General features: G+C 34.8%; 1 protein-coding gene across 4 annotated transcripts; it reads left to right on the top strand.

Moving 5' to 3' along the window:
* Nucleotides 1-818: 818 nt before the first annotated feature.
* Nucleotides 819-10,649, top strand: LOC107642481 (uncharacterized). Of its 4 annotated transcripts, XM_088489120.1 has the most exons (16): nt 819-1,004; nt 1,321-1,391; nt 1,492-1,642; nt 2,187-2,325; nt 2,681-2,990; nt 3,497-3,680; nt 5,880-5,981; nt 6,186-6,512; nt 6,588-6,671; nt 7,322-7,480; nt 7,889-7,972; nt 8,698-8,835; nt 9,178-9,290; nt 9,418-9,578; nt 9,998-10,489; nt 10,544-10,649. In XM_088489120.1, the coding sequence occupies exons 2-15, from the start codon at nt 1,321-1,323 to the stop codon at nt 10,429-10,431; spliced, it is 2,457 nt and encodes an 818-aa protein (XP_088345246.1). In that variant the 5' UTR covers nt 819-1,004; the 3' UTR covers nt 10,432-10,489; nt 10,544-10,649. The 4 variants fall into 4 exon arrangements, with proteins under 4 accessions (XP_088345246.1, XP_088345245.1, XP_016201338.2 ...); XM_088489119.1 differs by lacking the exon at nt 819-1,004 and having other exon boundaries at nt 1,315-1,391; nt 2,684-2,990; nt 9,998-10,649; XM_016345852.3 differs by lacking the exon at nt 819-1,004 and having other exon boundaries at nt 1,315-1,391; nt 9,998-10,649.
* Nucleotides 10,650-11,186: the final 537 nt, after the last annotated feature.

Here is an 11,186-nt window from a genome sequence, read left to right as displayed (position 1 = left end):
TTTAGGCAAGAAAGTAGGGGTGTTATCGGTTCGATTTGGTTCGGTTTTTGATAAAAAACCAACCGAATTAATATGTTCGGTTCCTACAGACACACAATCGTTCGGTTGGCTGTTTTTGCAACAATTGAACCGAACCAAACCGAACCAACAGTAGTTTGGTTCGGTCGGTTTTTTGGTTTTTAATTCCTAATGAGAAGAATATGAATCACAATAATTAGAGGTTCAAAATAGTCAATAAACTGAAATAATAAAAATAAAACATTGAAATGGTTAGGGATTGAAAATCTTTGTTGTTAGGTTAAAGGTTAAAATGGTTAAAACATTGAGATGTATGTATATCTTCGGTTCGGTTTGGTTCGGTTCGATTTCTATCGAGTCAACTGAAAATCGAACCGAACCGATCGGTTTTGTCAGAAAAAAAACAAAAAAAAAAAACCATTTTTTCGATTTTTAATCGGTTGTTGTAATTTTTGGTTCGATTTTGCGGTAATTTTTAGTCCGATTCGATAACTTACACCCCTACAAAAAAGTATAGAATGAAGTGGAGGGGCAGATCGGTAATTAAGGCCTTAGGAGTGGCTCGATGAGCAGTTGAGTAGCCGTACGCTGTGGTTTAAGTGGGGAGTGGATCTCTCAATATTTACTTATATTTTTTTTAATAAAATATAATTTTTTATTATTTAATATTATTTATATTTTTTTAATTTTATTTAAAAAATATAAAATAAGAAATTACATTTTATTAAACAATTTTCGTAAAAAAAAATAATTTGAGAGAATCCATTTTCATTTTCAGTCAGTGTGTCTAACGTCTTAATAGAATATATCGGCTCTGAGCGGGTAAACGTCTTTTCATTTCTCTTCCCCGTTCTTCTTCCCTCAGTCCTCCTCACTCTTTCTCCCTTCTGTCGCAAACGACGCCGTTTTACTTCCTCTCTTCCCTCTCCATTCTCCATTGCTACCTAGGGTTTTCCTTCCCTTTCATCACCTTTATCATAATAATAGTAAGTCACATTCTTCCTTCTCTCTTTCTTTAATTGCACTTTTGACTTTTGCTGTTTTCCTAACCTGCATTGCAATTGCTGCATGCTGCTGTTATCTTCTTGAAACTGCAAGTTTTAAAGCTTTCGAGCTTCGTTCTGTTTATGAGCCATTTTCTCTTTCAAATGAGATTTTTTTTTAATTTTTAATTTTTTTTTTGTAACAAGAGTAAAGCATTCACAAGTTAGCTTTCTGAACTTTCATCGCTCTTTGGTTTTTGATATAATAGCACGTAATGCGCTGTTAATGTTTCTCTTTTCTTGACTCCTCTTTATGCAGATGAGTTTTGTCCTTAAAAAGGATCGGAAAACTATATGCAGTGTCAAGTCCACAAACCCGCCTACTGAACTGTATGAATTATTCTTCTTACTGAAGCATACTTTAGTTTTCTATATTCTTTAGCATTTATTGTGTGTGATTCATTTGCTGACGTGAAAAAAGTTTTTGCAGGTCCAATGAGTTGAACATACATACAATGAGACATATGAAAGTATCAGGAATTTCCATGTTGCCCCAGTTTTCATTGTACCCTGCCCCAGAAAATTCGCATGAAAAGCACGAGTGGAGAAGGTTCTTGGATTTCCTGCACAAGTATGACATGGTGTGCTACTTCTATTAATTATTATTTCAGCTCTGGCATGCACATGTTTGTGATTATGATGAAATCCTTTATTTATAATGGTTGCTATAATTTTTAGCACGGTTTAACGCCAATTAGGCCTCGTTTGATATAACTGTCTCAAGAAAAAAATATAAACACTGGGAGGCATAAATCTATTTGAGGAAGGTCTAGGCATAAAATACAAAATGTCTCTGTTCTAGGGCAAAGTTTGCCTAATTTTGTATCCACTAGAGCGGGAGCAGAAGGGGACCAAGGAAGAGATGCAACTCTTATGCCTTATCTCTGACACCTGTCTCTGTATCTTTTGTTCTCAACTTCAGTAATATGCATGTTTGGCTACATGATTCTATGTGTCTATTAAAAACTAAAAGATTATGTATCAAAACAAGAAAAAGAACTGAAATATTCATATGATGACAATAAAACAACACATAATGGGATTTTGTGATTAATGAGTGTGATTTAGCCTATCTGTTAATTACTTTTCACTGTCTCTGCAATGTCTAAGACTCATTTTTGGCAGATTGCTATTGCAGACTTTGAGCCATACAAGTTCTACATTCTGCCCCCTGCTAAAGCCTCGACATCTACCCCAGTTACTGTTGCCTATCAGATAGGCAAGACATGCGTTGTGGATAGTAGACCACGGGATTGCGAATCAGGTATGCATTCTATGGTACATCGAATTTTATTTTTCTCTTAATATAATGTAATCAGTTAATACCTCAGTTAAAATTATCTCATGCACAGTGACACATTTATTATTTCAATCTATTTGTGATCTAATTAATTGATGGCTTGACATGCATTTATTCTTTTTGTGCATTGTGTTGTATTTTATTGTTTGTTTTTGAGGTGTAGCTGTAGCATGTTGTTTGTAGCTCTGGTTTATCTATAATTTGGGAGTTTGCTTTTCCTTTCCAAATGGTGAAGATGACTATGGAGTCCTATATTTGAATCTTAGTTTCTCCTGGTCATTTAAATTGGTGAAGTAATTTGGACTAGATAATTCTTTAGCAGGTTCGCACTTGGCTGAGGAGCATCGCCGACCTAATACTTTGATGATGAGAGGCCCAGCAAATGGTGCAGAAGTTTGTTCCTCTGATCCTAACTTCCCTCAAACTGATGATTGTGCCAACCATTCTATGAGTGAAACTTGTGATGAATTGAAAAGTAAAACTCATATGAATCAGGATAGACTCTTCGAGAAAAATTACATACGAGCAGACCCAAGTTACCTAAAAACTCTTGGTCAAGCTCATTCTGGATGGATTTTTGGTGGGATAGCTGAGCTTGTTGATAATTCAAGGGATGCCAAAGCCTCCAAGTAGGTTTTTTGTTTCTTGTTGTTGGCTATTTGCTTGTTTCTCTTTGCTAGTTAACTTGCTATCTACTAGTACTTTATTTTACTCTAACTTTTCTTTCTTGGATCTACTTTCATGAAACATGAGTTTGCATTGGAAATGCTATTTTTAAAATAATTTCTTTACTTCCAAAATGGAGCTACACAAAGAGACATGTCTTGAAGGCAATTTTTAAGCCAATTTTTGTACCTCCGGGAGATGCATCTCTACCATTCCACTATGTTCTTTTTCTTCCTATTTCAAGACAGGAACCGAGTGTTTCCTTAGGATCTACAAGCATTTTTTCCCTTTCTCAAGGCAATACCTAGTCCTCTCTTTTGTAATATTCTCTGTCATCAATTGATTTCTTTTCTTTTAATTTTCCTATAAAAAAATAGTAATAAATGGTTATATCAAATCTTCAACATTAGAGGTAAAGGATCCAAGGTATTCTCTTAAAATTGCACCTATTATTGCTTGGATGTCACAGGTTGGATATTTTTGTAGAGATGATCAAGTTGAAGAAATCTGGGAAGAATGTTCCTATGTTGTCAATTATTGATAATGGTCAAGGGATGAACCATGATGAGATTGTGAAAATGGTATCGTTTGGGCATAAACAGCCTGATAAAGATGTCAAGGATCACATTGGCAGATTTGGCATCGGATTCAAGGTTGTTCTATTTCTTTTCCTCTTTTTTGGGTTTTCCACTGCTCACCTTAGTTTTGCTCCCTTTGGGTTGATTTGTCTAATTGTCTTTGAATCTAAGGTAACTCTGTCCTTTGCCTTTGTCTTTGATGCATATTTGAACTTCAAAGTGTTTGTGGGTGTTACATGCTGAAAAGCTTTTGTTTTCTTGGGTCTCCAACAACCAGTATCTTCCTAACAAAGTGACAAAGTCTAGTTGTTTTGTATCACTATCTTTTGGTTTTTTGGTGGCTGGTTTAAGAGAATGCTTTATCTCCATTTTACACAATTATTCTCTAATGTGAATAAAATAATAACAAAGCCTTATCCTACTAGGTGGAGTTGACTACATGAATAAACAACGCCGTTGAGTCCTATCATGTATCATGTCTACAATGAGACCCTTTACACGTAGATCTCTTTTGACCACCTCATGTGTGATTTCTTTTGCCTTTCCTCTACCATTCGCTAACGTCTATCTTCCATCTGATCTACCCTCCTAACTGGATGCTTTGCCAATTTTCTTCCCACATGTCCAAACCACTAAGTGCTATTCCAACTTTCTCTCTTATATCTTCGTTCTTTATTTTGTGAATACGTGTGTGATCGTTCATCCATCTCAGCAATCTAATCTCCGGCGTTCAATGCAGGGTGAAGCATATGGTTGCCTGGTTAGTTAAATGCTATAAATGAGAGTAGTAATTCTCTATTTTTAACAATAGGACCCAGAGAATTCGTAGTTCATCATGCTATTGCTCTAGGTTTACATACAACTACATTGATCTTAGTAAAAGGTGCTTTGGATGCACGTGGTTCTAGTTAATGCTAGATAAAAAAGATCTTGGTTATAGTTTTCCTGCGATGGTCCGGGACGAGGTGATACTTGAGATATTTCGGCTTGGATGCATTTTATTTGCCGCCCAACACTCTATGTTTAATAAAACATAGCCGGCCTAATGGCGATAAAATTTCCCATTAAGTTTCAAGTGTATTTTTTTTGTCACATATAAAACCAGACGCACTTTGCCACTTTGACAATCTCGTTTGCGTCCTATGTTTTACATCCTGCTCAATTTCTCCATTATGCTGTATGATACACCCAAGATACTTAAAATACTTTACTTGCGATAGGATGCTTTTTCTATTTTTCACTTTTGTATTATTATTTTTCTCTCACCTACGGAACTTTCATTCCATATATTCCGTCTTATTGCGGCTTATGTGCAAACCATACTCCTCTAAGGCTCTTCTCAACAACTCTCACTTTTGAATTAAAGCTTTCCTTATTTCTCTCATAGGACAATGTCATCGGCAAAAACATGCTTAGGGTGCTGGTTCCTGGATATGTTCAGTATCTTCTAAACCAATGTAAAGAGATATGGACTTAGAGATGGTCCTTAGTGCAATCCTACACCAATAGGAAATTTCTGTGTCACATTTATACTCTTCTTTTCCGAGACCTTCCATAGGACCTCTCTTGATACTCTATCATATGCTTCTTTTTTTCCAAAGCAATAAACACCATGTGTAGATCTTTTTGTTATTCTAGAGTCTCCATCATTCTCCTTAACAAGTATATAGCTTAACCTTAGGTGGTAGATCTATTTGGCATAAAGCCAAACTAGTTCTTCGAGACCTATGTCTCCTATCTCAACCTATGTTCTATGACCCTCTCCCATAACTTCATGGTATGACCTATGTGCTTGATCCTTCTGTTGTTGTTACAATTTTTTATACCTTTTTTCTTGTAAATAGGGACTAAGGTGTTTTTCCTCCACTCATTTGACATCCTCTTAGACGCTAGGATCTCATTAAAAAGTTTGGTTAACCAACCTACACTCTTCCCTCCGAAGCCTCTACTATGAATAAATATCTTTTATAAAATATAAGAAGAATTGAAACTAGTTAAGGCTTGTTTTGCTTGCTTGACTTTTGTGTGCTGATACCTTGGCATCATTGTGGATATTGACAGAAGCATAAATTGATCTTATACAACCCTTTGTTCTCTCACAAAACCCCATTCCAGGTTAAAAGGATGCCATATAAGATAGATTTTAATTCACAGCCTTGTTTTGTTTTGTGTCAAATTATAAGATAAATAAGATCTCTTCAGTTTACACTTTGTCTTTTTGCTTGACTTTGACTGAATTCATAATTGTTTTTCCTTCATGGTTTTCTTACTTAGACAGGAGCAATGAGGCTTGGGAGGGATGTTCTTGTTCTAACCCAGACTGCTAACTCCAGATCTTTAGCGTTTCTTTCACAATCTTTGAATGAAGGCAAAGATGTATGGAGAGTTCTATGAAATTTTGTTTTGTTGTATTTCATACATCATTAATTGTTGTTGTGGGTTTAAAAATAAATTGTCTTACTTCCAGATGGTAGATGTCATTAAACAACCCAATGCTGATTGACACGTATTTATTATTCTAAATAATGATGGAATTTCTGTTAGTTCTTACTGCTATCCTTTTAAATGATTTTACTGCAGAATATTGAGATTCCAATAGTTAGTTACTGTCGGCAAGGACAACAGGTGGAAATTGACACAGCTGTTCAGTCTGAAGCTTTGGCAAAAAACAATTTGAAAGCTATTAAGGACTTTTCACCATTTGACAAGTATCTAATTGGGGAGAAGGCAGCCTTGTTTTGTGGTGCTACAGGAACACAGATCTACATATGGAACCTAGATGAATGGGGGTCAGGTTATTGTCTAGAATGGCATGATGGACTGTATGGTGGGAGTTCTTTCCACCAAGGCGACATTTTTGTCCGCTCTAGAAGGATTCGTTCTCGTCAAGGCCAAGTTAGTGTGAAGGTTTGGCACTACTTTTGCTTTTTCAAGTTTGTCAATTGAAACTATGTATCCTGTTTTATGTTCTGTTGCATTCAGGTTCCACTAGATTTTTCGCTACGAGCTTATTTAGAAGTCATATTCTTAGTTCCACGAATGAAGATGTTTGTTCAAGGAACACTGGTAATCCATTCTTGCACAGCTTGCTTATAATATTATGCTTTTTGGAGAATGCTTCAGTGCACTTCAAATTTCCAGGTGTGTGTTGCACCATACAATCTAATGTAAAGATTGTGGGGGCAAACATCAATTGCTTATATTGCACTATATTAATTTCTAGTCTTAGTCAGATTCAAATTGTGATTTGTTACATTTAAAAGTGACAAAAAAAAGTGTATTTAAAGTGATCACAAAATTATACACTTTCTTTTTTCTCTTTTCTCTTTAAGAAATCTAAAATTTCAATATTTCATAAAGTACTTTTATTTTTATCAATATGATCTTGAAATTAGATAGACTTATTCTGAAGTTTAAGAGAACTTTTTTGAGGTACTCCGCAATGTTTTAGATCATGCAAAGAAAATAGGTAATTTTCAAATGCATCTAAACATCTTTGAAGTCTGGCTAGAGATATAAAATTAATGCAGCGCACTATAAGTGATCCGTGCACCAGTGCACCTCAATCTTCCTCATTATTTCAAGGTTCTCCACACACCTTGATGATGACAACCCTTTGTTTATACATTATAACTAGCCAGCGGGCCATGGAAGTTGATTTATGATCTTTAAGCCTTGTTAGCTTCATTCTAATTGTTCCTCTTATCTTTGCTCAGGTTAAAAGTCGACCACTAGCAAAATTTCTAACAAAAACTGTTGTGGAATCTGGTGACATCTTGGGAAATCCTGTTGAATTAACTCTGGGATATAGTGAATTAGAATGGGAGCAGGGAAACTGTGGAATATTTTTGTACTGGCATGGTCGTTTAATTGAGGTGAGTTAGTCCACATTGTTGGGGTAACCATTATGGGGAACTTGGCATGCTATAATTTATAAACTACCATTGGAAGATACATGAACCTGATGATCTTGGATTTCATGGGTATTAATTATTCCTATGATTCAAGGATTCCATATGTGCCTGTTAGAATATAAAACAACTGATGTGCTTTTACCTGACAATTTAAGCATTATAGAATTGTTTCAAAATGATAAAGCCACTAAAAGCTAGATTTTATCTTATTTTTGTGCAATAGATGCTACTTTAACTTTCTCTTTATTTCAAAATTTCTGTTGCTCTTTTGTTTGGCTACTCTTCCAACACATTTTCATGTTTGACTGTGCATGCTTAGCTTCACTCTATATAATACTGGAGTTTATATTTGTCTGTTTTCCTTTGTAGGCTTACAAGAGAGTTGGTGGTATGATCCATAGTGCAGATGTAGGGCGGGGTATAATTGGTGTCATAGATGTGACCAATATAATGGTATGGTCTTTTTGGATTACATTTCCTTGAAAGCATTATGTTGCTTTGGTATCTTTTTTTTTTCCTAGACTCCAACCATTTTTCAAACATACGAGGGAATAATGTTTACATGCTTAGATAGTTTTACTTAATTTGGTTGCGTGTTGCAAGTGGAATTATGTACTTTGTTAAGCTGTCTAAATGATAAGTCTTCTTTCTCTCTTTTTTTAATATTTTTATTTTTTTAATAAAAATGATTTGTCTTATGTTCCTAGATTATATTTTAGTTTGCTTGCATTGTTACGATGAGTTAATGCAATTCACATATATAAACTTTTATTTTAAAAGATAGTTTAACTATTTAATATAATTAAATATATTTAATGACATGAAAATCTAAAAATTAAAAGTACATATATGAGGAAATACATGTTCTTGATTTAATTAGTTTCCGTCTTTTGATCCTTGTATTTTGCAATGCTATTTTATGTTCTTTGCATTCTGCCAAGGATTTTCTATTCTCAAGAGCCTCAGTATACTTATGTTCCCCTACTTTTCATGGAACTTACTTTGAATAAATTTCTCCAATTGAACTTCTAAAGAAGTTTCTAATACCTGTATCTTATGGGAATCAATGTTGTTTTCAGAGTCTTTACTTGAATGCTGTCAACAATTATTTGCTCATTTTATCTAAAAACACACTTTACATCTTAACTCCTGTACTTGTTTTGTGCTTACTGGCATAGGATGATAAGGATGGCCGTGTTTGGGTGCATAACAACAAGCAGGGATTTCAAGACTCTGAGTCATATGCGCTACTTGAGGAGTGGCTTGCGAAAAAAGTAGATGAATACTGGGACAAAAATTTTGATTCACTTAAGTTGGTAAAGCTCTTCTGAAAATTCTATTGTTCTATTTTAATAATAGAGGGGTTGCTTCTCAATTTATCATTGCTATTTCTTGTTTTGAGTAACAGAATTTGCTTGTAATTAGGTAAACATCGTGTTAATAGTTATGTTCATCTTATGAGACATGTTAGAAATTTGAGATTCACTTTGGTTTTCCTCCTACACTAGTATCTCTGGTTGAATGGGAGAATAAACTGATGTTTTAAATGGATAAATAGGGGGTTAGAAGTCATTCATGCTACAAACTCCAATTTTTTACATATATCTCTTTGTTTACTAGGGAAATGTGCTGAACTGTACTTTCGTTTCTTTTTCCAGCATAAAGATAATCGTATCTACAAACCTGATTCCGAATGGGTGCAATGTGACAAGTGCAGAAAGTGGAGAATGTTACCTCATAACTATGACGTCGAAAAATTACCTATGCAATGGTATCCTAAACGATAGACATTACATATTTGCTTGAGTAACTGTGTTTTCATGTCATGAAAATTTGCTCTATATTTCATGATTACTTATGTTGCATTATTAATCCTTTTGCAATTATTGCTATTTTAGGTTCTGCTATATGCAGCCTTTTGGGGGTCAATGTTCAGATGAAGAACAAAAGATGGCACCTGGCACAGTTAATCTTTCCGATAAGCGTTCAGGATATGACTGCAAGCATAAAGATTCTGATAGGATAAAGGTGGAAGGTGTTATGAATGCCTCTGGTAAAGGTTAGACATCTGGTCATTTAGTATTTACAAACCAGTAGATGATATTTGCACGATTGTTTTTAAAAGTCTGCTTAACACCAAATGTTACTTGTTAGATATAATAATTGTTCCTTTTGACTCTTGTTCTAGCAAAAAAAGGGCTAGGTTTGAAGTTAGGACCAACACTGTATTGTGAAGTTCACTTCAGTTTGTTTTGGGGGGGGGGGGGGGGGGTGTTGGAGGTTAAGAAGAAAATTGGCTTTATTTAATTAAAAGATGATTAAATATACTCTGTAACAATGAGAACTTTCTCAAAGTTGTCTTCTTTTAAATGATGTGGAAGTGAACCCTAAAATAAGTTCCACTAGAGCACAAATATTACGTAGTCTTCTAGTCCTTGGTTTTTCAGAAGCCTTTGCTTTGTGTGATGAACATAGCAGATGAGAGAAGGGTGAGCTTCCAGATTGAGGAGACCAAACCTCAGGTGTTAAAGAGGTTGAGAAGAGGACCTCCATCTCCGAATCATGAGAATGCAAAGTCTAGATCACCTTCCTCAACAAAGCTGTATGATGAACATACAGCTGAGAAGAGGGTGAGGTTTGAAATTGAAAAGACCAAACCTTCGGCCTTACAGAGGTTGAGAAGAGGACCTCCTCCATCTCCAAATCATGAGAATTCAAAGTCTAGATCACCTTCCTCAACAAAGCTGTATGATGAACATACAGCTGAGAAGAGGGTGAGGTTTAAAATTGAAAAGACCAAACCTTCGGCCTTCCAGAGGTTGGGAAGAGGACCTTCATCTCCAAATCATGAGAATTCAAAGTCTAGATCACCTTCCTCAACAAAGCCGGGAAAGGTGCACCCACTCAGATAGAATTTTGCAGGCTACAAAAACCACATGAAAAGTTGTTTATATTGTTTTACTTTCTGCTGTGCTGGGGTGTAGGGAAATCTTGGAAAATATTTTGTTCAGGGGAATGATGTAGGTCAATGAATCTTATTCAACTTGAATTTAGTCTAAAGATAATATAAATAAAGTCTGTATTATATTTCCCAATGCTATGGTTCAACATTGCGGTTACCTGTTTTTACTTATTTACTAACAATTGCACTAGAAGGAAATGATCTTATAGGAAAAGCAAACTTATGTGCATTAAAAACTTCAAGTTTTATTCTCCCTAAATTGTATTGTTAATAAGTGTTCTTGTTACTTGTTAGCAAAATTTTTCTATTTTTGAGTATGCCTTTTTGATTCTCAATAATGTCTTTTTTTTTTGGTCAAGATTCTCAATAATGTCTGAATGATGAAATATCTCTTCACAAATCGAAAATCTCTAATTGGGTTTTAACCATCCAAGTAATTGGTCTAAGTAGTCTAGAAACATTAACAAGTCACCATTTAAAGGGGTAATTTAGACTAATTACTTGGATAATCGAAGACCGATTTGGAATTTTCAAATTGTGGAAGGACGCCTTGTCTTGTGAAAAAAAAAAGGTCCGGATTGAAAATGACATTTAATTTTTATTTTTAAGGTTTTGAGAAAATTTAAGGAACAACCATAAAAGATTTGAAAAAATACCAAATTTAAAATGATAGAATATTAGTGGTGGCAAAATCATAATTTTAAC

This window comes from Arachis ipaensis, chromosome B5 (assembly GCF_059453495.1).
Source record: "Arachis ipaensis isolate K30076 ecotype BB chromosome B5, ASM5945349v1, whole genome shotgun sequence".
NCBI classification, from domain to species: Eukaryota; Viridiplantae; Streptophyta; class Magnoliopsida; order Fabales; family Fabaceae; genus Arachis; species Arachis ipaensis.
The sequence above is the reverse complement of the archived record's forward strand: the minus strand, read 5'-3'. Positions and strand labels throughout refer to the sequence as shown.

Bases quoted from the DNA above. Each gene is read 5' to 3' on its own strand.
- LOC107642481 (XM_016345852.3), top strand. From the start codon at position 1,315: ATGCAGATGAGTTTTGTCCTTAAAAAGGATCGGAAAACTATATGCAGT. The intron at 1,643-2,186 runs GTGTGCTACTTC...CATTTTTGGCAG, and splicing joins TCCTGCACAAGTATGACATG to ATTGCTATTGCAGACTTTGA. The intron at 9,579-9,997 runs GTTAGACATCTG...TGAACATAGCAG, and splicing joins TATGAATGCCTCTGGTAAAG to ATGAGAGAAGGGTGAGCTTC.